This window comes from Amblyomma mixtum, chromosome 2 (assembly GCF_055824585.1).
Source record: "Amblyomma mixtum isolate Tamu chromosome 2, ASM5582458v1, whole genome shotgun sequence".
NCBI classification, from domain to species: Eukaryota; Metazoa; Arthropoda; class Arachnida; order Ixodida; family Ixodidae; genus Amblyomma; species Amblyomma mixtum.
The window spans coordinates 1,035,646-1,063,592 of record NC_143013.1 but is presented as its reverse complement, the minus strand read 5'-3'; the positions used below and the strand labels follow the sequence as shown (position 1 = coordinate 1,063,592).

The following is a 27,947-nucleotide window of genomic DNA, read 5'->3' as shown; positions in this document are numbered from 1 at the left end:
ATGGCGCAGCCTTCTCCAACGGAAAAGGCAGCTACGCCCTCGAAGGTCAAGAAGGAACGGTCTCAGCACAAGGCCAAGGCGAAGCGCCGTCAAAGTCACGAGGCTAAAGAAGCCGCAAAGGCAAGTGCACGGCGAACTACACGTATGGGTTGAGTTCGGCTTAGGTTCTGCGGGAAGGCGCGAACCGGGTGCACGGTGACATTGCCGGTGTTCGGGGATGTGTGGTCGTATTTTGAAGTGAAAAGCTTCACTAGGCTAGTCAACACCGCGCTTCGCGTGAGCCACACTACAGATTTGCCACTTCTGCGCATGCGCGAAACCGAGCGACGTCACGCACGGCGCAGGTGGCCGCCGTCGCCGCCGCCGCCGCTGACTCCGTCGCCTGACCTTTCGCCGCTGCCGCGCGCTACTGCGCATGTGCGCCGCCGCTTCTCCTCATCGCCACCGTTTGACCTTTCGGCGCAGCCATGCGCAGTGCGCATTTGAAAGGAGGGGTGTATAAGGCGCGCTTGCCCATAGAACAGGCGCAGACACTCGCCATGGAAGGAGAAGAACAAGCAAAAGTCGGACGGCGCAGAAACACCGATCCAGAAGTGGCAGCTTGGGAGTTGGCTGAAAAGCAGCGAGAGCTTTTCGCTTCGAGATATCCAGGCTTAACCTTAGCTAAGCCACAGCCATTTTTTTTTTCAAACGGTGAAATTGACAACAAAAACGAAGCGACTCGACAGCCGTATGATCCCCCGCGGGCTTCATAAGAATGCCTGCCCCAGAAAGTATTTTTATGGCGATTGAACTTATTTACCCATGTTAAGGGCGCAGATATAATGTGACTTTGATTCACAGTATACGCTGATACATTCGAGTGATCGGCGCAGTCGCATTTTCCGCAGCACTTTTGCGTACTGTCGAGAACAAAAACTACAGAACATTTATTCCTACAAACTCAATTGTTTCATCGCTTGTTGATGTTGACAGCCCTCAAGCCACCCAGCGGCAAAGCCTGACGACCAGGCCGGGGCGGCGGTGGTTCAAGTGAGTCCAAGAAAGCAAAGAAAAAAAGATTAGACATCCCTAAACTCCGTTTCATAAATCAGGAGCAACGCTGTCAAAGCTAGCGCCCTTGTTCGCGTTGTGTACATCCGCGATCAAAAAGTAGTGCGTCCTTGTGGTGCGCGAAAAGCAGGAAATGGTTTGCCTGCAGTCTTATTACATAATACATTCGTCATGAGCTTGAGTAAATGTGCTTTTATTGCTGACGACAAGCAGTCGCCTTATCTTACCGTCGATCACTCGGCCACAGAATAAGCGTGGAGTGGCACCTCTCCCTTTAATTTTCACACGGACTACTTTCATACCTTTCACAGCGTGGCACCATGTAGCGTGGTATCATGTGTACTCTCGGTCAAATAAGAAGTTATTGTGTCCCCCCCCCCCCCCCCCCCCTGCAATGATACCCTCGGGTGCTGCAGGTATATGTAATAAATAAATAAATGAAACGAAGTATAGTTAGAGCGCAACCTTTGGTGCAGCACAGAGATTATATTTTATGACTCAGTCCTCAGCATGAACGACAAGATCGAACACTGAGGGTTGGGCAGGGAACCTCAGTACGTTTTGAAGGCCAGCAGACAGAGGCTTTCCTTGCGCTCTTTTTTCACATTGAATTTTCTAAGAAGTCCGTCTTGCCATCTCTCTACCCTGAGTTCACTGCGCAGTGATAGCTGTCAACGTAGTCAGCGCAGTTGGAGTTTCGTTTTTTTTCTCTCTCTCTCTTCGCACACTGGCTAGCACCAAACCTACAGGTTGCTCACTCTCATTAGTTCATTACCTCTTTTTTTTTTCGTTTGCAGCCCTCTACCAAAGTAGAGGACAAGCATGATGACCCGGCGACCAAGTTTTCAGTGAGTTCGAAGAAAAAAGGTGTCGACGATTACGTTACTTCCTAATGAGAAATTTGAGCGCAGCTCATCGGGTTTCAGCTTTTCGATAGATTGAGGCAAAGAATTCGAGCAAGACATGTATATACAGTTACAGACAACTTGTTATTTTTCACACATATTCCTTCTTCAAGGAACACACCACTAACAGTTCTTGATTGTCATGAAGGAAGCTTTGTGGTCGGAGAAATAGATGGATATATGCTCGATACTGCATATACTGGATATATAGACAGATACTGCGCCTTTCCTCAAAAACCAATTTACCAATTTTACCCTCTGCTTTCCATGCTCCCACTCTATTGGTTTCCCAGCTTAAAGCTCGACTAAGGTGTCCACTGCTGCTTATAACGAACAACGGCCACGGCGACGCCGCGAAACGCAGAAACGGGCGCCTAAGAGCTGCGCTCTAAAACGATGAAAGGATTCAACTTTTCCAGTTTGAGTGATAGTTACTAGTGCCTAATAAGACCACCCAGCGCTTCAGCATACTGGCGACGGAGATTGGTATTGACCGCTCACTTAAACGAGCGAAATGGTTCCGTTTTTCGTTCGTTTGCAGGCCACCACCAATGTAGAGGACAAGCATGCCGATCAGACCGCGGTGTCCAAGATGACAACCACCGTTTCAAAGAAAAGGAGGAACACCGAAGGCGATACGTACTGGTCCAGAAGAACAGTGAGTGCTGAAGTATTCTCCGAGTAGAGGAAGCCAACGTGTACTTCGTTTGCTGGTCAGCTCCGAGTGATTTTCAAGGTTGCCGTATGTCCTAATGAAACTTGAAATGTAGGTTTTTCGCACGTTCCTGATCACTTGCACCAAGTATGTCAGTCACGCAATACTTAATTCCTGAGATAATCGATTTTAAAGTTTGCAGTTTCCGTGGCCTCAGTTCAGTTGCTTTCTACGGGGAACACTAGACATTCCCGACACGTTAATACCCGCTCTCCGCTTCACTAAGAAAATTTTGAGCGTTGTATGAGGACGTCTCGGGCAGTTTGTGGAAGGACTCATGATTTTCAGTCACTACTTCGACCATTTAACGCGCGTGTGAGTGTTTTACTAATAATATTTGTGACGTCATCGCTGTTTCACGCGAAGCGTCTTCCCCTGGCCACGGACTCAATTTCAATTTCGGTTTGCTGTTTTCGCTGTTTTAAATTAGTTCCACGAGGTATTTTTAAAAACAGTTTGTTGTGGTGGAGACAGGGAATTGCATTTTAAAGGGGCCCTGCGACGCAAATCAAGCATGTGGTTTTTATTATTTATACGAATAGTAGGGGTCATTCTGATGGCCTGAACCCCAAGGAGATTTCTGAAATCGTGGATGGTACTACTCCTGAGGACTCCCCTCTTCTCAACCAAATCAAAGCCTTCGTTCGTGAAGAGGTCGCTCGCCAGCTGTCCCTCATATCACATTTTCAAGACCCAGCCCGCCAAGTTCCTGTCTCGACCCCGTCTTTGGCTCCTACCATTCGCCGTGTCGTGCAAGACCAAGTCGCTGATCTGCTACCGTCCAGCCCTGTGCTCCGCCTGTGACAGCACCCCTGACGTACGCCCAAGCGGTGGCCAGGCCACGACATACGCCGGCACCCGATTCCTACCAGGCCGCCCCTTCTTTCCGTCCTCCGCCGCCGCCTGAGCCCCCGTCTCAAGCTCCGTTCTCAAGAGTTCGCCCACATCCTACGAATCCCTGGCGTACTGCGGACAACCGACCCATCTGTTACGCCTGTGGTCTGCCCGGCCATGCTTTGCCGCCAGCGCCTTCCGCCTTCTCGACCTGATCTGCGCTCCTACCCGTACGATGCCGAACTATCCTCGCCGAGAACGCCACCTGCCCCCCCCCCCCCCCCCCCCTTTGTTTCCCCTGATCGCCAAATTTACACCACTCGTCGATCGCCTTCCCCTCGACGCCGTTCCCCTTCTCCGAGGCTGCGACACTTGAGGGAAACTAACAGCCGCAGTTCCGGGGGCAAGAACTGCGCTTGTTTCGAACTCCTCAAGTCCTCCGTGTCGTCCCGCTAATGTAATCGTAGTGTTCGTGGAAGGTGCCAAGGTTCTCGCCCTCGTCGACACGGGCGCTGCAGTATCTGTTATAAGTGAAGCTCTCTGCCGCCGACTCCGCAAAGTGACTACCCCACTTTCTGACTTTTCGCTTTGCACCGCCTCATCACAGCGCATTCATTCCTCAGCCGCATGTACGGCCCGTGTCCTCATTCAAGATGTTTTGTCCACCATCGAGTTTATTGTGCTGTCTCACTGCTCACACGACATCATCCTGGGATGTGACTTCCTTTCGACTCATCGTGCCGTTATTGACTGCGCTCGAGCTGAAATTGCCTTTTCTCCGCTGTGTGACGCTCCCTTTTGCGACGTACCTACGCAGTCTGCCAAACTTGTGGTCGCGACTGATACCGACATTCCCCCATTTTCTGCTGCCCTCGTACCCCTCTCCTGTGCCGGCGTCACTCATTCAACTGTTTTCTTCACGCCTTCCGAAACCGCTTCCCGTCATCCCTGCCTCCTGCTTCCCTTTGCTGTTCTGACGATTGACCATGGACGAAGTGCAATTTACGTCTCGAACCCATCTTTGTGCCCGTCAGCAGTGCTCCGAGGTGAATGCCTTGGGCGTATTGAAGAACTTGATTCCTGCCTTCCCTACCCTATTCCTGATACCACCGCTTCCTTCGATGTCGATGTGCTCAGCTCTTGTGATGTTAAGAAAGATCCACCGCCCTCCGACGTCTTCCACCGTGCCATTGACGCTGACCTTCCACCCGCGCTACGTGATCAACTCGTCGCCCTCCTCCAGCGCTTCAGGTCTTCTTTCGATCTTCCTCAGACTGCCTTGGGCCGTACGTCTGTCGTTGCGCACACCATCGACACCGGTACACACGCCCCTCTTCGCCAGCGCCCCTATCGTGTGTCGGCTTCTGAGCGCCGCGTCATTTCTGATCACGTGGACGACGTGCTCCGTCGGGGTGTCATGCATACAGCCCTCCCGCAGTCCCTGGGCGTCTCCTGTTGTGTTGGTAAAAAAGAAAGATGGTTCCATCAGGTTCTGTGTTGATTACCGCCGGCTCAACAACATCACACGCAAGGACGTCTATCCCCTGCCACGAATCGATGACGCCCTGGACTGCTTGCAGGGAGCTGAGTATTTCTCCTCGCTGGATTTGAGGCCAGGTTACTGGCAGGTGCCTATGGCTGACGCTGATCGCTCAAAAACTGCCTTCATAACACCTGACGGCTTATATGAGTTCAACGTCATGCCGTTTGGCCTTTGCAACGCCCCGGCAACTTTCGAACGCCTGATGGACACTATCCTTAGTGGACTCAAGTGGGAGAGTTGTCTTTGCTATTTCGATGACATCGTCGTCTTTTCTGCGGACTTTTCTGCAGACGGCATTCTTCCGGACCCCGCCAAACTTCGTGCAGTTGCCGAATTTCTGAACCCCACCTCACTGAAGCAGATCCGTAGCTTCGTTGGCCTTTGCTCTTACTTCCGTCGCTTCATCTTGAATTTCGCCTGGATCATAGCTCCTCTGACCCAGCTACTCGCAGGCAGCTCCAACCTCTCCGCTTGGACGCCTGCTTGCGATGACGCCTTCGACCCCTTGCGCCGCCTTTTGGTTTCGCCTCCTATCCTGCGCCACTTTGACCCGACTGCGCCTACTGAGATCCACACTGACGCCAGCGGTATTGGACTGGGTGCCGTTCTCACCCAACGCAAACCTGGCTTCCGAGAGCATGTGGTCGCCTACGCCAGTCGGACCTTGAACAAAGCGGAGGCCAACTATTCTGTTACCGAACGAGAATGTTTGGCCATCATTTGGGCCATTGGAAAATTTCGCCCCTATGTCTACGGTCGCCCGTTCTGTATAGTAACCGACCACCATGCCCTGTGCTGGCCGGCCTCTCTCAAAGACCCGTCAGGCCGCTTAGCTCGCTGGGCTCTGCGATTGCAGGAGTATGACATTCATGTAATTTACCGCTCTGGCCTCAAGCATAATGACGCGGACGCTCTTTCCCGCTCGCCGCTACCTAGTGCTTCATCGCCTGCTCCTGTGTCTGCTTACGACTTGTCCTCGCTTGCCACTGCCGACATGTCCACCGAGCAGCGGAAAGACCCTTGGATCGCCACTCTGATTACCTTCCTTTCGAGTCCTACGACTGATAATTCGTCCCGTTCCCTCTTACGTCAACCCCGTCACTTTTCTATTCGGGACGGTCTCCTCTATCGTCGCAATTACCTGTTCGACGGACGCAAATGGCTCCTAGTGATCCCCCGCCATCTACGCACCGACATTTGTGCCGCTTTCCATGCGTACCCCCAGTGCCCCCACGGCGTCGTGTTGAAAACCTACACGCGTCTGCGTCTCCGATTCTACTGGCGTGGCATGTACCGCTTTGTTCGCCACTTTGTGCGATGTTGCCCATCCTGTCAACGGCGTAAATGTCCGCCTCACACCTCGCCTGCTCCACTGCAGCCGTTACCCTGCCCTGCCCGCCCGTTTGAACGCTTTGGCATAGACCTCTACGGCCTCCTCCCTCCCACTCCCGCTGGTCACCGCTGGATTATCGTGGCCGTGGATCATCTCACACGTTATGCTGAAACGTCTCCATTACCATCTGCGTCCGCCCGCGACGTGGCTTCCTTTCTTCTAAAGAACCTGATTCTTCGCCATGGTGCTCCTCAAGAACTGCTCAGCGACCGTGGACGCGTATTCTTTTCTGACGCTCTTTAGGCCCTCCTCAAGGAATGCCGCATTATCCATCGAACCGCTTCGTCTTACCACCCTCAGACCAACGGCCTGACCGAGCGTTTCAACTGAACCCTCAGTGACATGCTGTCCATGTACGTCGACGCCAACCACTCCAACTGGGACCAAGTTCTTCCCTTCGTCACCTACGCATATAACACTGCGACACAATCCACGACTGGATTCTCTCCCTTCTTTCTTCTGTACGGCCGCGAGCCCCCTTGCACGATGAATACTCTTCTTCGCTACCGGCCCGACATTTCCGAGTCCACGCCACTCTCCGACGCTGCCAGGTACGCCGAAGAATGCCGTCAGCTTGCTCGCTCGTTCACCACGCAGACCCAGTGGCAGCAAAAACATGACCGCGACACTTCCGCGGCCTCTACCTCCTACCCTGCCGACTCCCTTCTGTGGCTCTGGGTGCCTCCCACAACTCCCGGCCTTTCGCGGAAACTGCTGCATCGGTATCATGGTCCCTACCGGGTTCTCAAGCAAACCTCTCCGGTCAATTATATTGTTGAGCCCGTTGCACCCGCTGCGGACTTGCGTCGCCGTGGCCGCGAAACTGTCCACGTCAACCGACTGAAGCCGTACTACGACCCCTCTGTTCTTCCTTCCCCTTAAGACGCCAGGCTGGCCCCTTTTCACCCGGGGGAAACTGTAGAGTGCCAACTGTGACAGGTTCCGCTACCGCCATGCGCCGACACTACGCTGCACCTGACGACGACGAAGTTATGCGCCGACACTACGCTGCGCCTGACGACGACGAAGTTGCCCCGCTCTCTTGGTGCTGGCTACGCCCGTCTACGCTGCCAGATCGTGCACGGCGGTTCGGTCTCTTGAGGACGCCTAATAAACGCACCCCTACACTTGTTTTAATTTTCTCCAGGAATGCTCGTTTCGAGCCGGTAGTGTAAAAACGCAGCGGCGATTTTCGTCATTTGAAATGAGGTGGCAGCAAGATTAGGCGCGGCTTTTCTGATTTGTTGGATGTCCGGTTTGAACGTCGTTCGTTTATGCTCGGGAAATAGACCCAGACTGGGATGTCTGTGATTGCTGTAAGCTTTTCGCATCGTACGCAAACTGAAAAGAAAGAATGAAAGTGGGCGGAACTAAACGAAAAAAACTCTAGGAGCGACGCTTTTCCTTTCGCTTTAAACTATCGAGGAGGCGAGCGCTGCTGATTAAACCGCACCGAGAAGTCAGAGGTGAAAAAAAAAAAAATTGTCAAACGATCACACCATCTGATGCGACGATCCTGCGTAATCAGTGGTGATATTGTCTTAATGCTTTTACGATCACAGCTTTTCAAAGTGATACTCTTTTACACGAATTTCGTGTCGGTTTCTTTACTCGTTTCTAGCAGATCCCTGTCGTCGTTTTCATCTACTAAGTTGACCGGGTAAGGCTACGGGAGCTGAGTCTGTACTCCTTGCAGACTGGTTTGATCTGCATTGATGATGGCAGCGCACACAGATTCCAATACTTTAGCGTCACTGAAGTAGTCAGCCTTTCCGGCGAGGATGCTCTCGAAGTTTTCGTACTCGTTATCAACCTGTCTGCGCTCACTGCTGGGCAAATGCCTCTCCCCTGCTTCTAGTTAACCCTGTCCTGTGCCAGCTGCGGCCACCGTGTCCCCTAAAACTTCTTACTCATCCGCCCACCTCACTTTCGATCTGACGTCCCCTGCTACGCTTGCCTTCTGGTTTTCCCTTCTGGTTCCCGTCATACAGCCGCTCAAATGCGTTTTGTTCAAAAATGTCAGTCTCGTGTATGAATGGGTAGAAGAGCATGATACGCTCTTTCTTGGCGCGTACGACGTCACTTCGACGCTAGTTGCGGTGCCACCGCACAGCTCGTTGCCCTCGTTTCTCGCCCGTGTTGGGATTGTAAGCGGCCATGTACTCTGGGAGAGTGACGTCATTCAAACCTTCCTGCCTTTCGTACCTCGCTCGCGGAGCTCCAGCGCTGTCCCTATCTTCTCTCGAAAATTGCGGTGGGTGGGTTTGGTAGGCAGGGAGTGAGGTAGGAAGGGAGGTGGCTTGTGGGTGGTGCTTCTGGGTTGCAGCTGCCGTTTCCACTGCGTCTTAGGATTCGATTTCATCTTCGAATTTTCATGCTTCGGTTGCATGAGCTGTTAGTGGATGCAGGCGTTGTGGAGGTTGTAGGGAGGTGTGCTAGTGGTGGGCGGCGCTTCAGGAGGGTAGGGTTGGGTTGTAAATGGTGCCTCGGAAGAGTGAAGGTGGGTGGGGGTGGGGTGAGAAGGTGGATAGATGGTGGCTGTGGGTGTGTGGGCAGACCTCTAGCTAGGAGGTGTGATGGGGAGAGGCAGCTGAGGGGTGGTGCTTTTGAAAGGAAGAATCTGGCGTCGGTACGGGGGGAGGGGGGTGGGGGTTACGCAGTAAAAAAAAAAGGCGGTAGCCACATCTTGGCCACAAGTGAAAAGAAGATACAAACAGAGCACAAGAGGTTGGGGTTGCCGGTGGTAGCTTTCCAATCCTAGCAACGGTAACGCGATTCCAAAGAAACAGCAGGGAACTTCCTTTGTTACGTGAGTCGCCCATGCCTTGTATGCGGAGGGTGTAGTGCCTGTGATGCCTCTCCTCCTGCCTAAGTGGATTAAGGCAGCGGACTTCCCTGGCCGGGGTGACCACGGTGGCAGCGGCGAAGGTCGAAGACCGGCGAAGGCCGATGCGGAGAGGGGTGGCGAAGAAGGCAGCAGAGGCGGAAGCAGCAGCGACAATGGCGGCGTCAGGTGGCCGCGTCTACCCTCGTGTCGCCGGACAGAGTGGTGATGTGCTGATTGAAAGACGGCTGTGTCCTCGACAGAGGTCTCGAGTTTTGGACATCCGGCGGGGAATCACGAGGATGGTCATTCACCTGCCGGTAGACTGCGGGAGATTCATTTCCCGCAGTGTTTGATTACTCAGCCTCTACCCCTTCCCATCGACCGAGGTGCGAGAGAGCGGGACAGCCCAGCACCGCCCCTGCCATGGGTGGTACCACCGGCGTCCACATCTGCCCATGCTATTGGACATCGTTTTTCGAATTTTATTCCCCACTCAGGGATCTGGGGAATCCGAGCCCTATTTAACGGGAAGTTGTTTTGTAGACTCCCGTGCACTCCCGTTAGCGAAGAAGTTCCGTTCCATTTAGAGTCACTCTCAGTTGCTCTTTTGTATATAATGTAAATATTCCTGTATAACGTTTTCCCTTCCCTTGTTTTCTTTTCGTAAGCACGTCTCCGACTTCCTCGTCCCCTCCTCCGGCCCGACCACGCTGACCCAATCCTAATAAGGGCGAATACGCTGAGCGTAGACACATTCGAAATACACGGTTGTGGGCCTGCATGGCAAAGCAGCAATTGCTCGCTCGCTTCCCCTGTACGTGTGCAAGGCGCGGCACTCATTGGTAGCGCCCCACCTCGGCACTGGGCGAGGGAAATGCGTTTTCGTCTTATCTTTTTATCTGTAATTTCTTAAGTGGAATAACTTGAGCTCACATGCTCCACTTTGAATAATTATTTTTACTTTGATGCTTTGACGATAACTGGCAGCGAAAAATATCGCAGTTCCCCTTTAAGAGAGTAACTTGTTGCTAGACGAAGTACAGGTCCGAGCGTCTGTAGCCGCATTGTGCGTAATGATCACGCTGCAGACCACAGTATAATCGGGGAAAAGGCGGGTTGTTGATGGCGATAAGTTCACAAAATCGCATTTTCTGCGCTTCCAGACCACTATGGTCGACAACAAAGGCAACGAGTTCTGGATTGCGGTGGCCGGGATTGTGGCGCTGCTGGTGATGGTGGCGGCCGCCGCGGTCGCCTACGTCATGATCCCGCGCGCTCCTACAAGAAGGGTGGATATATGCATGACGAAGGGCTGCGACCTGCACGGCCATACGCTCTACAGGGCCATCAACCACGACGTCGACCCGTGCGACAACTTTCACACCCACGTGTGCGGCAACTGGGACGATGCGCTGCGCAAGATCTCCACCGAGGAGGACATGATCTCCGACGCCTTGGACATGTAAGCGCCCCCTCTCACCTCTGGAGCGCTGATGAATGCAGTAGGGCGTATGCCGCGAAAAAGCGCGAACGCCTGAAGCATCCGGTGGTTTTCTAAACTCGGGCGAACGAACAGTGATTATAAAAAAACTGGGCAGGGTTTAAACACGGTTACCCTCAAAGGTCGAGTGCTGGTGTTCTGGCAATGGCCTAGGCCAAATTTGGAGGTCCCCGTCATGACGGGCACGCTAAATTATGGTTGGACATCGATTTTTGTCCGAATCGGCCAAGGTAAATCTGTCAATCTGTTGCTATGCTGTGCTTCTCGAGTTTAAACCAGTCAAATCAAGCACTGAATGGTGAGCGACTTTTGCGGTTAGCAGAGCTACCACTCTTAAAATTGTGGCTGGGTGTTCACCAAATGTGGCACGAGTTTGAAATTCATCTGTAAATTCGGTCATGTTGTGCAAGGGGGTTATTCCCGTCATATTTCTTTAGTTTCTGGTCACCCGCGAATAATGGATTTAATTGGTTATATGGCGTATCGACAACTAATGCGGGAGGTGACAATGGGCGAGAAGACGAATAGTAACCTTACCATGTGGTGAGGTTATCTCGTGTGGGAAACAGTCAAGAGGTGCCGAAGAGAAAATTGGGGAAGTCTATTTGGAAAAAAATTTCCGGGCCGCTTCGTGATGACCGCGTAAACAGTTGCTTTGTTTTGTGATTGCGTCTTCTTTGGGGATGAGGACACTATGACGCTTCACAACCGGTTAGGAACACGACTCTTATGACTGTCGAAACAGTCTGTTACTCTTGAAGAGCAACAAAATCTCCTCCGCACTGCTTCGCATAGCAACTGTTAGAGATTCACGGGAGGTTTCCGAAGAACTTTGAGAGGCAGTGTATTTGCATGCGCGCTGTATGAGGACGCAAGAGAGGGCATGCGCTAAGGTGGTCAGGACGTGTTGGACATCGATTTTGGTCCAAATCGGCCAAGGTTAAATTTCGGGGGTGGCCCGGCCAAATTTTTGGAAATTACCCGGGCCAAATTTGGAGGTCGCCATCCTGTCGGTCACGCCCAGTTATGGTTGGACATCGATTTTGGGTCACTCTTTAAAAAAAGGTCACTGGATGGTTACGCTAGTTGTAACGCACATTTAGAGCGCTGCTGTTGGTTGCTCTCATTTTTTAAGGCGAAAGCCTATAATGGCTCATACTGTCGTCCGTTAACAAAGCGTGTCACGCACGTTTAGCTCCGGAACTAAAAAAGATAGAGGAAAACCAATGGCTGCTTCAGATAGAGGAGGAAAAAATGAACCTAGAAGCCGAGTTTGATGACTGTGGATTAATTAGTTAATTAATTACAGGCAAAAATGTCAAAATTGCGTCGAAATAGCGCGGGCGTCTATATAGCCTCGGGGACGATGTGACGTCACATCCACCGGAAGTCGTCAGGGCATAGTGAAAATTCTTACAGAATGGTCGGAAAAACGACGAATTTGTGTCAAATTAGATGTAACAATGTGTAACTAAGTGTAATTAACAGATAAGATCCTCGAAAGATATATAAATTGGGTATCGATATAGCCGCGGGAACGGTGTGACGTCACATTCACCGGAAGTCGTCACGACATAGTGTCCTCGGCTTTCGCCTCTTGACACTTTAGTTGCCTAAGTGTCCTCGCAATTTTTGCGATTTTTTTTGTATTTTGAATTTGCGGTGATATTGAGGTAAATAAGTTGAGAGACATTGTTTCCAGAGAAGCACTGCCGTTTATTTACTGCACACACGACTGCCACTTGTGGAACAGTCGTTTGCGGTGGCGAACGTAGTCCTTTGCTGCGAGAAGTGGCACGATACACTCTAAACAAGGTATTAAAACGGGAGTAAGGTGTCCTCTAGCGGGCTCTTTCATAAAAGAGAGTGCGCTAGCTAAAAGTACAGATTACTCCCTTTTTCCTCCCATATAGGCGTATTCGTGTTTAGAGTGTACGTACTCGAGTCGATTTACGATTGATGGACTTTGAAAGGCGAGATCGATACAGGTACCAGGAAATGTGACGGCAGTTTGGCATTAACGGGGGAGCAGGAACTGGACGTGATGTTTCATGAGCGGGACAAAGTTCGTGTCCGTCTTGATGTCGACTACCAGCATGGAAGTTGCTCAATGGGGCACCAAGGCGAGGTGCACGAAGTGGACGACATGCTTCATGCCTTCACCTCTACGCCACCTCGATGTACTCGTCCAGTCGTGACAGGTAGCAGTCGATGTTGCAGTTCTTGTAGAGGTTGCTTTCGTATACAACACATCTAGTCAAGGCAGAAAACCGCACTTGCGCACCGCCGCCGCCAGGTACGGGGCTTGGGCTGTAGAGTCTGTGTTTCAAGTGCACGTTCGGGGCCCTGTCCAGCTCGACGTTGTGAGCATATGGTCGATATCAACACAGACGTTTACAACAAACGGATTTTTTGCGACCACGGCGTCAGCGTTTTGTCTCTGCCTATAGGCGGCACAAACTGCGGGATCTTCTGGACGGCGTCGTTTTGCCTCTTTGTCTGACTGACCCGATCGGCGTTTTTTTTTTTTTTTTAGAGATGCGGCTAAAGGTACAGACTTTGTCAGAAATATTCACCCCGAAGGGTTTGCTTTCGAGCCCGCCTGTTTTGGCATCCTAATCGACCTTAATCTCTAAAAGGCGAGACGAATTCGCATCGTCGAATCTCTCAAGCTTACGACTCTGAACTCTGGTAGAGAGCCCCGGTACACGGCTTAGAATCAAACCGCTTGGGCTGCATATTTTTGAAGCAGTCGGACGGACCTAGAACATTTTTTTTTTCTGACGTACGTCGAGCAGATCCTATCAGTGTTTTCGAATGTCCGAAGTTTCTCATAAAATTTTTTCGTACGTTCGGGATCACGGGTTCTAAACGTTCTGCTATCGCCCACTGTTGGTGTTAACAGTGGGAAGAATTGATGTTGGTACAATTTCATCATGTGGGTCGCGCGGTGGCGTATAGCTCTACCCACTGCTTCACCCCACTGCCAGGAATGGGGCTATCTGCGTTCGGTGCACGAGTGCGGCAGCAATGGAGTGTTGGCTTTTCTACGTGTATGACACACTTCACGCCTTCCCGTTGTTTTTACCACGTCGCTCCGCTGCAGCTTGCGACTTGCAAAGTTCCTCCTGGCTACTTCCAAGCAGACATGAGGCGCATGTAATTTTCTGCCATATACTGAAGCCTATTTCGTGAACGTATAAGCCTCTTTCCTTAAGGCAAGCCGGTTGCTCTCCAGTCCAAGTTCCGGGCCCTTTGGGCTCGCGCTAAGCTCGAACCCGCAGGGGCTTAAAATCCTCATCCGCAAACTTCCTGATAGCAGACAAGGCTGCGGGTTGGGCGCTTTCCGTAGCGTTCCCCAAACAAAGTCGCCGCTAGCCAGGAAGTTGTTTTCCTGTTGTTTGCATCGTAGTCACTGTTAGTTCGGAAATGGATCGTTCCCACTTCCGGCTTTCCTGTTGCTTGCATTGTAGCGGGGCACATATTTGCCTCGGCACGATCGCCGGCCTGATCATCACGACTCTGTACCATCGTAGGCATCAAATAAATTCGACGGGCGCTATTGCCTTTATCTAAAAAGTCAAAAGATGAACATTATAATTGCTCTATTTGTGGGAAAAGAATAGCTACTATAACGTTTGTTACGTATTACCACAGGTTGCGAACGTGTGCTCTGCATGGTCAGATGTGTGTTGGGCTGAGTGCGGGTCCTCGATACCCAGTGCGTGTAGTATCGGGGACAAAAGTCTCCAGGACGCGGAAATAGCGACATAAGTCCATAGGTGTCACGCCTGCCAACGAACGTTGCTTTCACTGCATCACATTGGAGCACGTGAGTGTGGATCTCACTCCCGCAAATTTAGCTTTAATTAACTGCCTAATAACGGCGCTCCCGGCTTTTGTTCCCTGGTATGCGTCCCGGAGAGTTTTGTACCCAATAGTACATGCGCTTCTGCACGAACATTTTGTCCAGAATCGCAGGCATCGTATATGACGAGAAGACCAAACTGACAGATTTCAAGCCTGTTTACTAAATGCGAAGCCCAGGCACAGAACAAATGCGTATCTCTGTTGGCGTATATGTCGCGTTGATTGCCGCCGTCGCCCCGAACAGCACAGCTGATTGGGCCAACATTGGAAATATATTGTAAAACGTTGCTCCTACATAGGGCCAGAGTGAAACCATCAATTTCCAATACTGGGCTGATTACCTGTGCTGCCTGGGGCATGCACGTGCGAATGACAGCCGTGCTTTTCGTGCACAACCAAGTGGGAATACGCTGTCCTGCGCCATTTGTGGTGGTGCGGAGATCTAAGAATGGCCGAAGTTCTCTTTGCAGTTCCTCGAAACCGCTAATGTAGCTTCCAACGTGCATACACGTTGCCGGGAAGAGCGCGTAGCAAACAGCATGACTGCCGTACGTTGAACGTGATGACTTTAACCTTGTGCCTACAGCGACGCCCGCCGTAATTTTAATTGAGAAACGACTGGGTAAGTCGGACAGTTCTCTGTGCATTCCGTTTTTTTTTTTTTATTTCACCAGTGCCCTCACGGATTAAAACCTAGTAGTATGAAGAATTCGACAGCGTAGTTTTCCACCTTGGAGGAGTTCTGTTTCGAAAGTTTCTCGAAAGCCCTGTTCGTGCGCTCTAAGCTGCCTTGAAGTTTGTCTTGCGGCTTTCTCTCCTCTTATATTTCGTGCTCGTTCAAGTACGAAGTTGCAGGTGCAGTCACCGGAGCTCCTTTATATGCACTAGACGTCGGAATAGCTAGTTTATGCCGGTTTCCTTCTGGAGTGAATCAAAAGTTTGCCAAGCTTGTTTTCCTGGAATTTGCGAAGCCGCCGATGGTGCATGAGTTCGTACGCCGGCTGACAGAGTTCATACAGGAAGATTCGTACGTGCGTTCGCAAAGGCGGACGTTGGTGATTGACTAGCGGCAGGGGAGAGTACCGCAGCGGCGACATCAGATTATGCGCGGCTACGGTGCCACCTTCGCTGCGCCCTCTAAGAGCGCTTTTAGAAGAGAAGACATTGCTTGCTTCAAAAATAATATCACTGGCGACTTAGACTAGCAGCTTCTATATTTGCACGACCAACACTTTAGCACTTTTTTAACAGCTATCCGCTGTAAGCCGTTGTCCGATGGAGCCTCGATAACGAGAAGAGAGAGGAAATGCGCGAGGGTACTAGAAAGTGAGCCTTCGGAACGGGGATTGATGGAGGAATGGGCTGCAGAACTATAGCCCCGTCGGCAAAAAATTGGCAGTGGCTTAGCTCGGCTATGCCAGCATATACGTAGCGAAAGCATGCGACACAGCTGGCGAAGCGAGCGGAGGCGAGCGCTACGACGAGGTAAGCGGTGTGACGTCATACCAAACGGCGGCGGTGGCTCCGCCACTGGCACCGCCATACCAGATGGCGCGGCGAGCGCGCAGCGTCCGCCAGCTGCGGCGGTTGCTAGGCAACGGATCAAGGTCGGTCTCTGTGCCTCCTCGGAGCACCGCCACAGCGAAATCGCACGTTCCTGCCCAATGTAGCTGTCGCTACAAAAATGACACAACCATGTCAAAAATACGGCAACGGGTTTCTTTTATTTTGTCGTAACGGCGTATTTTTCTGTTTTATAGTACATGAGTGTGGCACTGCAGTTGTTTCTGTAGTACTTATCTGTAGCAGCTAGACTTCTTTTGTTACTACAGACATTTCTCTTGTTACTCCATGTTCATGGTCAAGAGCATTACCGAAAATCTTTTCTGACCACAGAAAATTTTCGGTCCCGTTTTTCTGCTGGGGTGTACGTATACATAAATGGAGGCGAGCCGCGAGCAAGGTGGTAAAATAATAAGCTAATAAAAAAAAATGAGCGTGCTACTGCTCCGCGCCGGTCGCTTTTCAGAGCACGTCTTTATTTGCTATGTGCAAAAGCCCGGGTGTAGGAGAAAACGACCCCGGAAAAAATGTCCCTGGAAGATACGTCCTGGGAAAAAAGGTCCCCTTGTGGAATTATGTTGGGGTCAGCATTCTCCCCCCGCACTTCCACTCCGCGGATGCAGCGTTTCCGCTCGCTAACTGCGGGGTAGGGCTCGTGTTCGAGGAAACAAAGGGATGGACGAAAAAGCGTGAACACTCATATGTTATTTATTACACTTGCAATGAATACACAGCGAGCGGGCCAGATAGCTACAGAACATCCACGAGGCATTCCTCGGAAATATAAGGCTACGTAAGAAGGGCTTCCGACTTACCGGCTGGGGCAGGGGGCAACTTCGGAGGTATCGGCGGCGAACGTTTGTACGCGCTGATGTGCTGGTGTCTCGAGACCAGGGTCTTCACCGCTTGAGGACGAAGTGGGCAGTCTACGGAGGGAAGCCTTCAGGAGTCGCAGAAAAGTTGATGGTTTATTTACATTATTTACAATATAGACAGAGAGACCAAAGGTCATGGAAGAAGCTCTCGACAAGAGGTCAGGGAAAAGCTCTGTGACACAGCACAGATTGCTGCTTAAATACTGTTGATATTCCGTAGCCACCTAGCCAGGGAATCCGGTGTCTGGTTGAGCGTCCAAAGGGCCGTTAGCTTCTTAGGCTCCGCCCTCACCACGTGACAGCGCGCACCACACAGACACACACACTGGCAAGGAGGAACTTGGCTCCTGGCCGTCGCGAACTGTTTGGTTTGCCGCGGGCCGAGCAGGCCCAAAAGGTCGTTGGCTGCTGTGTGGCGATCCTGATCGTGGGAGACGCGAGGGCTGACGGCTCACACCGGTGACCTCTTCAGGTGGGTGGAAGGGACAAATCAGCCGTGACCACCCCCGCTTTGTCGGCTGCTCAGGACCAACGCGAGCAATGGGTCGGCGCCGCCGTTGCCTCCGCCGTCGCCGCCACTGGGTCTCTTAGTAGTTTAGTTTAGTTTATGGGGTTTAACGTCCCAAAGCGACTAAGGCTATGAGAGACGCCGTAGTGGAGGGCTCCGGAAATTTCGACCACCTGGGGTTCTTTAACGTGCACTGACATCGCACAGTACACGGGCCTCTAGAATTTCTCCTCCAAAGAAATTCTAGCCGCCGCGGCCGGGATCGAACCCGCGTCTTTTGGGTCAGCAGCCGAGCACCATAACCGCTGAGCCACCGCGGCGGCACTGGGTCTCTTCCGTCGGTCCACGGGCAGTCCGGGAGAAACACCGCACTCAGCGTCCCCGGCGAAGGGGATTAGACGCATTTGTTCACGGCGACGCCGACTCCAGAAGCACACCCACGCCAGCGTTCCTTGCGTTTTCTGCGACAAACAGCGCCTTTGATCAGCGTAGCCCGATGGCGCCAGTCCGGCTCGCCCGTCTCCGCTGGCTGGGGCCCCGATCAGAACAGTTCCTACAATGGCGGCCGGGTTTTCCCGTGCGCGCCGCATTCTTTGGGGCAAAGCCATCCCCACGCATTTGATGGGGGAGGTGACGAGAGCGCGCGTTTGCTGCGCTCGCTTTGCTGCCTGGAACCAGAAGCCCACCGGCAAGGCACAACAGATCTCTGTGCGCCTATCGCGGAAGGTGACGAGAGCGTGCGGCTGCAACCGCTCGTGACGCTGGCCGGATCCCAAGAGACCCTCACCGGCTCCGCGGGGCTCCGCGTAGCCTTGAGAGTCGGCGTTCCTGGCCTGGTGTGCAGACGCGTGTGCGTATGGGCTCCGGCCATTTCTGCTATTTTGACCGACTTTTGACCTTCCGCCGAATCTTATTGTGTCTCCCGAAGTTCACGAAGGTGCTCGGCACCTGCCCAGCCCAATTTCGGGACCGGCACTCCGTTTTTGTGACCTGCATGGACACTTGTTTCCACCGAGTCCAGCGCCAGCCTCGCTAAGCCTACCGCCGCTGGCGATAGGCTCTGCTTCGCAGCCGGGCCCAGTGCTTCGCCAAGCATGGACGTCGTCACCGTGGAGGGGGAGGATCTAGCCCCTCAAGATTATATACCCACGGACTGGACCTATGTAGCCCGCTGCTACGAACGCGGCTCCGCCGCCGCTTCATCGAAACGCACTCCCAAGCCACCGCTGACGGAGACGCCTTCCGCGTCCTCCCAGCATACCGCGTCCCAGCAGCTACCTCCCTCCACGTCACGTAAGCTACCTCGAGGTGCACCGTCACTGCCACGTCTCCCTCTTGAAGACTTTAAAGTCATCATTCGCCCTCGCGGGGGCCTCAATCTGCGTTCCTGGGGCGAGAACGCTCTTCGCAGAGCAATCACCTCAAGCCTTCGTTTGACTTACTCCGATACCGCAGAGGACCGCCTTCGGGTGAATTTCGTTCACAACACCCTCACCTTTAGCACCCCGAACCGGGACCGCGCCATCACTTACACGAAGCTACAGGAAATCATCCTGGGCCCGACAAGCTACCCAGTTGCCACCTATTTGGCCCCGCCAGGCGCATACGTCCGAGGTATCATTCACCACCAGTACGTGGATGAGACCCAGGAGGAAATCATGGAGTACTTGATACCCCAGAATCCAGAACACTGCATTCTCTACGCCCGCCGTTTAGGCAAGACCCAATCTATTGTCATCACTTTCGCAGGGACAAAGGTCCCCCGCCAAGTCTCCTACGCAGGAAGTGCTGTGCGCTGCTACATCTTCAAGAACAAAGTGGAAGCCTGCCTTAACTGTCGCAAAACGGGACACCGAGAGGACGTTTGCCCGTCTCCCAAGCTCTCCAAGTGTCCTCACTGCGGAGTTTGCGACCCTGACGAAACCCATGAATGCACCCCCACTTGTATAGTTTGTTCTGGTCCTCACCAGACTGGTTCCTCCAAGTGTAAACGCCGCTACAAAGTGCCTGCTGCCGTACTGAAACGCCAGCTACAAGCTGACTCAGACAGTGCCTCCACCTCCCATCTTTCCCGATCCCGGACCCGTCGCCAAGGGGCTGAGAACACCTCGACCAAAATGGACTCCAACCGCTCCTCCTCCTCTTACCGGCGCTCCAGCCGGAATCGCTCCCAGTCCTTCCCACCCCTAGACTCCAAGTCGTCTCCTCACCGAGAGCCCTCCACGAAAAACCAGGTGAGCTGGGCAGCTGCGGCTTCTCACTCTCAGCAATCTCAGTCTCGTGATTCAGAGCTGCAAGCCCTGCGCGACGAGATAACAGCCCTTAAAGCTAGCAATCATAGACTCCAACAACAAAACGCTTCCTTAAAGCGTCCACCCTTTGCACCCGATCCACCACCTCAAACAAATGCCACTCTACCACTTCAACCTGTTCCTACCATCTCACCTCAGGCGCCCCCATCTACTCCCCCGCAACCCAAAGATACTACCTCTAGTCCTCCCTCTAAGCGGAAAGCTACCTCCCGCTCAGAACGCTATGTTAATTTTGCCGACCTTGAGGATTTTGAGGCTCGCCTAGAGGAAAACTTAGAGGCTAAAATTGATGCTAAGCTCGAAGCGAAATTTGCTGAGTTCTCCCAACAAATCCAACAGCAAATGCTCCAGTTCCAACAACAAATGCAGCAGCAAATCCAACAACAACTTAACACCCTCATGCAACAGATCCAAACACGCGTCACAGGCCTTGAAGCTAGGGGAGACGCAACGGCCGCCCTCCACACGACGCGCGTTAAACCATACGGTCGCTTGCCGCACGCTCCCACCACCCTACCCATTTTAGCTTTACCCACACTTCACCATGGCGCCCCGCCACCTACTTAATGTGTGGCAATGGAACTGCAGGGGGTTTCGCCGCAAGCGAGGCAACCTGCAGCAGTATGTCCAAAGTTCCGACATCCCCCCTGATATCATCGCCCTTCAGGAAACTCATGGCCCAGTGAAACTACCTGGCTATAAACCATACTCCCCCCTAGATGTCACCACTCCCGACACCGCTATTTTGGTTCAACGCGACCTGACGGCCGTCCAACACTCCTTAGACGACGTTGGGGTAGACTGCGTCTTGCTCGAACTCCTCCCTCGTAAAAGGGGCGACCAAAGCCTCTTCATTCTTAACCTTTATAGCCCTCCAAGAGACAGAAGACGCAACTTCACCACCCTTCTTTCCCGGGTCAACAGGCTTGCGCACCATTCTGGTCTCCTCATTGTAGGAGATTTCAATGCCCACCACCCCGCTTGGGGTTACCGCACCGCCAACCGAAAGGGTAACACACTGTGGTTGCGAGCACAGGAACTGGGCTTCACCCTTGTTACTGACCCTCACACTCCCACCCGCGTAGGAAACAGCGTTTCTGTTGACACTTCACCTGATCTGACATTCTGCAAAAACGTACGGTTCGATCAGTGGCTGAACACTGGGAATACCCTCGGCAGCGACCACTATCTCCTCGCGACCACCCTCAGCATGTCCCCGTTCCGCCGGAGAGGTCGCCCGACCCTAATCACGGATTGGGACAAGTTTCGTTCCCTACGCGCTCAAAACGCCCCTACCCAGATTAATAACCTGGACGAGTGGATCTCCAAACTGCAGGCAGATGTCTCTGCTACTACTCAAGAATCACCTATCACAGCTGATCAATCCAATACAGACAGCCGTCTCCTCCACCTATGGCAGGCCCGCGAAAGCCTTCAAAACCGTTGGAAAAAACAGCGCCACAATAGAACGCTTCGGCGTAGAGTAGCTCAGATAGACAAACAGATTGAGGCGCACACTATCGCACTGACTACCCAGCAATGGGGTCAAGTTTGTGACAACATGCGTGGACAGCTCGGGCTAACTCGCACCTGGCACCTTCTCCGTTACCTTTTAGACCCAGACGGTTGCAAAACATCCAAACGAGACACCATTTCCCGCATAGTCCATCAACACCCCGGCTCAGACCAGGATCTTCTCGATGAACTTCGTGTACGCTATCTCAATACTACTTCCCCGGACCCTCTCCCACCCTACATGGGCGGTGCCAACCCTGCCCTCGATCAGGAAATTTCGGAAGCTGAGGTAAGATTCGCTCTCACTCAGCTCCGTCCTAACTCGGCCCCGGGACCGGACGGCATTTCCAACAAAACTCTCCGTAATTTAGATGACCCGTCCATTGAGGCCCTCACTGCCTTTATGAATGATTGCTGGAGAGAGGGTAAAATCCCCGCAGCATGGAAACATGCACGCGTGACTTTCATACCGAAGCCAGGAAAACAACTAGCTCTCGAAAACCTCCGCCCCATCTCCCTCACTTCCTGTGCTGGGAAACTGATGGAGCACGTCATTCTCAACCGTCTCAATAATTACGTTGAAGATAACCATCTCCTACCTCGCACCATGTTTGGCTTCCGCTCAAATCTCTCTACGCAAGACATTATGATCCAGCTCTCACGAGAGATACTGTGCCCCTCTACCAGAGCGGGCACAAAGGCTATTCTAGGGCTTGATTTAACTAAAGCATTTGACAGCGTCTCGCACCGAGCTATTCTCACTAACCTCTCCCTGTTAAATCCTGGTCACCGTACCTACGAGTATATACGTACTTTCCTCTCTGGTCGTACAGCTGAACTTAGCTTTGGCTCTCTCCTCTCAGACCCTATAAACCTCGGTAGCAATGGCACCCCCCAGGGATCCGTTCTCTCCCCATTTCTTTTCAATGTCGCCTTGCTCACGCTACCTTCTAAATTAGATGCTATCCCCCGGCTATCCCATACCTTATACGCAGACGACATTACCCTCTGGGTTTCAACAGGCAACGATGCTGAGGTCGAATCCGCACTTCAACAAGCGGTCGATGTCATTGAGCGCCATGTAGCCGCAGCCGACCTCTCGTGCTCCCCTCAGAAATCCGAGCTGCTGCTTATCCGAGGTCAACCCGGCCTCCACGGCCATCCTCCCATCTGCATTACTGCTAGTGGTCAGCCCATACGCGAAGTATCCACCATTAGGGTATTGGGGCTCCTCATCCAGAGCAATCGGAAAAACACCGACACTCTAGCTAAACTTACAGTCTCTGTATCGCAGACCATTCGTCTAATTCGTCGCATTGCTAATAAACATAGAGGCATGCGAGAGGCTGACCTCCGACGTCTTGTTCAGGCGTTTGTTATCAGTCGCCTCACATATACCCTCCCTTACCTCTACCTTAGCTGCCAGGAACAGGACCGCGTTGACTGCCTTATTCGACAGGCTTACAAGGCGGCTCTTCATCTCCCCCACCGGACCCCCACGTATAAACTACTGGCATTAGGGGTCTACAACACTGTGACGGAGCTCTCGGAAGCTCATCTCACTTCTCAGTACGAGCGTCTCACTCACACCTCCACGGGACGTCACATACTCGACAAGCTTGGAATACGCTTCGAAACAACCGCACCCGACAGGGTCCAGCTTCCACACCATATCCACAGTAACCTTATCGTTACCCCTCTTCCTAAAAATATGCACCCAGAGTATCATGTCGCTCGCCGCAAGCACAGGGCTAAGTCTCTGCAAAAAAAATATTTAACAGATCAGACAGCAGTCTATGTCGACGCCGCTGAATACCCCGACCGCGAAGCTTTTTCGCTCGCGGTTGTAAACTACTGTGGACGGCCGCTAGTTGCGTGCTCCATTCCCGTCAGATTGCCTGAAGAGGCCGAGGAGGCGGCCATAGCCTTGGCGATGGTCTCCACCTCTGCAGAAACCATCTTCAGCGACTCTAAATCGGCGATTCGTAGTTTCGCCAAAGGCCGGGTCTCCCCTGTCACCCTCTCTCTCCTCCACTCCACCAAACTTCAACTCCGCCCGATCCAATTGATCTGGGTCCCTGCGCACTCGTCGCATCCAGGCAACGAGGCGGCCCACAATTATGCCCGAGGATTCGTCGACCGGGTTGTGGTGTCGCCCGTCCTGCGGACGGCGAGAGATCGTATGGTCACATTTCATGACATAACCATGCACTACCGCTTAGGTAGACTTCTATATCCCCCCGCACATAGTTCTCTCACCAAACCCCAAGAAGTTGCGTGGAGGCAACTCCAAACGAACACCTTCCCCAACCCCGCGATATATGCCCGCATATACCCTGGGGTCTACTCCCCTTCCTGTCAAATGTGTGGCCAACATGCCACTCTATCCCACATACTCTGGGCTTGCCCTCGGGACTACCCCCCTAGAGGCTTGCAGCTCTCGAATCCAGACCAGTGGGAGGCCGCATTGCTCAGCTCCGACTCGGACACACAGATCCGGGTTGTGACAAGAGCCCTAGAAGTCGCCGAACGCCACGGGCTCATGGCCACTTGATGGGGCTATAACCCCACACCGTCAGATACATCTGTCGACGAAAATAAAGTTTATCCTCCTCCTCCTCCGCGTAGCCTTCGAGGTGGCGCTACCGTCGCTGCTTCCGCTTACCCCACGAGGGAAACTTCCCTCCTCGCCCAGCCGATGCTGTCTTGACGCACGGTGATAATGGTCGGCCGTGTCGAACACGAAGGGGGGGAACAGGTTTTCCACACCCTTAGGAAGCGCCCCCTGGAAAAAAAAAAATGCCCTCAAGTGAAAAACTGCCAAAAGAATGAATTCCTCCAGAACCCACTTGACAAAAATGTAATATGGGTCAAATATGTTAAATGTGAGGCGGCCTGATGCTCAAATCCCCGCGGGTTACCAGACGTTTGATGGTACCCGTTTGGAGACATTTTTTCCTACTTCGCAAATGGGGCCGTTTATTCCGGGGATGTTTATCGGGGACCTTTTTTCCAGGGACTTATCTTCCAGGGACATTTTTCCGGGGACATTTTTTTCCGGAACCCGCGAAAGCCCATCCAACGTTATCCTTCTAGATGAGCATTTAGCGCTCCCTAGGAGAATAACAAAGAGGCCACTTGTTCTTGCCGCATATTCTCTGGTGAGTGGTCCTTCCTGGACGCGCAGGGCGATCAAGGTGCTGGAGAAGGAGAGGAAGAAGCAAAACATGGCTCAGACGTTCTTCACCAGTTGCATCGAGGCCCGCGAGAACAGGGACCAGAACCTGCGCCAGTTCCTCGAATTCAAGCGCTCCATCGGTCTAGTGTGGCCACATGAAGAGCCCAAGAAGTCCATGCACCCGCTCGACATCATGCTCAGCCTGGCGATCAAGTGAGGATGGCTGGTGTAATGTCTGATCACACTACTGGTCAATGGCATAGGGTGGAATTTATACCCAGTGTTATACTTTATACCCATAAAACAAACCCTACGAACGGTAATCCGTTCTTAGGATCGTTTCGGTACGTCATGTCCAACATTTTTGAACAATACTTTTGAACAATAGTTAATTGTAAAGTACTGTTATCTCGCAAGGAGCAGTTAAGACTGCCGTAGAAAACCAATGGGGAACGCCTTTGACGATCGCAAAACCATTAATAGCAAAAAGAAAAAAATGCAAGCCTGTTCGCCAGTTGTCTGCGGGTATATTAATTGTTGTAGTGAAATCTTAAAATACATGACAAAATTTGCTTTCATTGACTCTTTCCCGTTCGGAAATGCGTTTGTCCAGAATTGTTGGCTACGGTAAGGGTCACGTCAAATACAATGCACGGGGTGAAGCCCTATATATACAGCCTTATTTACTAATAAAGACTCCTTGCTTGGGAGAGTTTCAGTTTAGGTTAGTTTCAGCACTGCTAGTTTTCATTCGTTTCAGTTTTCTCAGAGCGCTGAAGGGTTGCATAGGAAGAGCCGAATAAACCATATATATTAGACGCTTTCTTGAAAGCAGCAGCTCCTATAAAACAAACTATAGGTATTATAACACCTTTGAAAATACTGATGGGTCCAATTGGGCAAGGGTTCCGCACACATTTAAAGCAGTACTGGTCCGGTGAGCTTCACAACGTGCTTATATGTCCAATATTGAGTTTTTGCTAGATCGTTTCCACTTTATGTACCCGGCTCTAACAAAATCATTAAAGGCATCTCTGCTAAGGCTGCGATAATTTTTGCTCTCTTACGAGAAATGAACGCTGCTGAAAGAGCTTGGTGATTCCTGATCCAGGTGGGGCATGAACTTCCTCTTCGACGTGAGCGTAATCGATGGTCACGACGCGCCCAAGCTGTTCATAGGACGCGGCCGCCTGGACGCTGCCTGGAACAAGCGCGTCTCCGATCCGATGGCGGCCAATGACTACCTGGCCATAGTGCAGGGCCATTACACAGCGCTGGGCGTAAACTTCACCAACGTGCCCATCAGCGTCGAGGAACTGCGCGAGGCTGAGAACGCCATCCTCGACACCAAGGTCCGCATCATGGACGATCTTCCCGATCAGGAATGGTTCCCAGTCAGCGCCCTGGACAACAAGACACAGTCTCTGCCCTCCGGTATCTGGCTTGAAATGCTCGCTAAGCACGACGTCCACTTCGAGTGGAAGCCGGACAGCCCCGTCATCGTCGAGCACGTCGGAATACTGAGCAACCTCGACAGCCTGATCAAGGACCACGCGAACAACAAGTCTGCGCTCATCATCGGCCTGACCTGGATGTTCATACAGACGCACCTGTGGGCCGTCTTAGGAGAACCCGCACTGCGCTTCTATTGGGCGGAAGCCGACAGAAGAGTCGCGCTGAAGAACGAAGCGTGCTTGGACTACGTCGACTCGAAGCTGGGCTTGCTTAGCGTGTCCAAGCCACTGACCGACAAGTTTGGCTTGACGCCTCTGAACATTGACAGCTTCGTGAAGAGGATCAAGAACAGGCTGAAGATTCTCATCAATGAGCTCACCTGGGTGGAACAGAGTGTCAAGGAAGAGGCCTGGCGCAAGCTGGACCTCATGACACGGGTCGTGCTACCGCCCGAGGAATTCTTTCGCTCAGAGTCGCGACGCGAACTGTACTCGGCCTTCCCCGACATGACCGGCGAGACTTTCATGTCGAACCTGATCAACGCCTCGATTGTCTACTGCCAGATGCGAAAGAGCAGGGTTTTTTTGGACGTGTACAGCCGTCGAATGTTCCCTTCCACCGGCCTCAGTTCGTACCTCTACCTTCCGAATACGATGAGCCTCGCCGTCGGTCTGTTGGCCCCTCCGGCGTACTACTCTGACGCTACGTTCGCTATCGTGTACGCCTCCCTCGGGGGATATATCGCCCGAGAGTTGACAAAGACGCTGGACGGAAAAGGGACGTCCTTAACGCACGATGGACGCGCCGTTCGCTGGTGGGGGGTCGGGTCGTCGGTGCCGTCGGCGTCGCAGTACGATAGTAAGGTACGCTGCGACCTCGGCACCAGCAAGAGTCCGTCGGTGGGACGTCCCCTGGGCCTGTTCCCGACCGTGCCGGCGCTGGAGCTTGCATACGCCTCCTTCATGGGCGCCATAGCCACGGACTTTCGCAGTCTCGTTGACTTCAGGGTCCATCGCCTCGAAGAGTACACCGACGAGCAGGTCTTTTTTCTCAGCTACTGCTACGCGATGTGCGCAAAGCGGCCACAGACCATGGGCGACGAGTGCAACGTCCCGCTCAAGAACTTCCCGCACTTCGCCGCCGCCTTCAATTGCCCGCAGGGGTCGCCGATGAATCCTGCCGTCAAATGTACGTTCTTTAATGTGACGCGAAAAGAAACGTAAGACAACTTTGAGTTTGGAGCTTGCGGGACTCGGGTGCTGTCCGCAGCTTCGCACTGAAGACTTGACCGGACTGATTGCGATTGTTGGTCGTTTACCGTCCGTCATGTGCACTCTAAATATGAATTTGCGATTTAGAGTAGAGTTCGCGTATTTGTGCCCACGCGGACTTGCCATTACGGCGCGTATCTCATTTGCTTTGCAATCGCCTAATATATAGTTGTTTAAAACGCTGTTATCGTATTACTCGGCATGTAGAGAGTGCCCGCTAACGTCGCAGTCCTGCCAGCAAAAAATTGCTCTGCTGGGAAATTTAAGAAAAAAAAGTGATGTGAAGCCCTTCCAGCTAAGCTGTACCCAGGTTAAATCGAACTGAAAATGAATAAACTGTAGTAATAGCCGAGATTCGTCGCAGAAAACATCTAGCGGACACTGATGAGGCTAAAACAAAACGGATGGAAAGCGACTAGGAAGGAAAAACGGATGAGTAGTAGTGCCCGTATCCGGACCTGTACCTGAAAAAACGGTGGTGTTTCTCTGCATGTTTACCGAAGTGAGGTGTGTAATACGCTTTTGTCGTTTTCCGATGCTGTTTGCTTCAGTGACCACTGTTTGTTCAAGCGCATTGGTTTATTTTCATAGTTTCTGTGTGCTCAGTGACTGCTCAAACATGTTTGTAA

General features: G+C 52.4%; 1 protein-coding gene across 1 annotated transcript; it reads left to right on the top strand.

The window, feature by feature from the left end:
- LOC149358201 (neprilysin-2-like) lies at positions 1–27,270 on the top strand. The gene is made up of 7 exons (XM_089567527.1): positions 1–120; positions 976–1,032; positions 1,851–1,901; positions 2,500–2,616; positions 10,434–10,732; positions 24,602–24,805; positions 25,704–27,270. Exons 1-7 carry the CDS (start codon positions 1–3, stop codon positions 27,268–27,270), a joined length of 2,415 nt encoding a protein of 804 aa, XP_089423653.1.
- Positions 27,271–27,947: the final 677 nt, after the last annotated feature.

Bases quoted from the DNA above. Each gene is read 5' to 3' on its own strand.
- LOC149358201 (XM_089567527.1), top strand. From the start codon at position 1: ATGGCGCAGCCTTCTCCAACGGAAAAGGCAGCTACGCCCTCGAAGGTC. The intron at 10,733-24,601 runs GTAAGCGCCCCC...CTGGACGCGCAG, and splicing joins ATCTCCGACGCCTTGGACAT to GGCGATCAAGGTGCTGGAGA. The intron at 24,806-25,703 runs GTGAGGATGGCT...TTCCTGATCCAG, and splicing joins ATGCTCAGCCTGGCGATCAA to GTGGGGCATGAACTTCCTCT.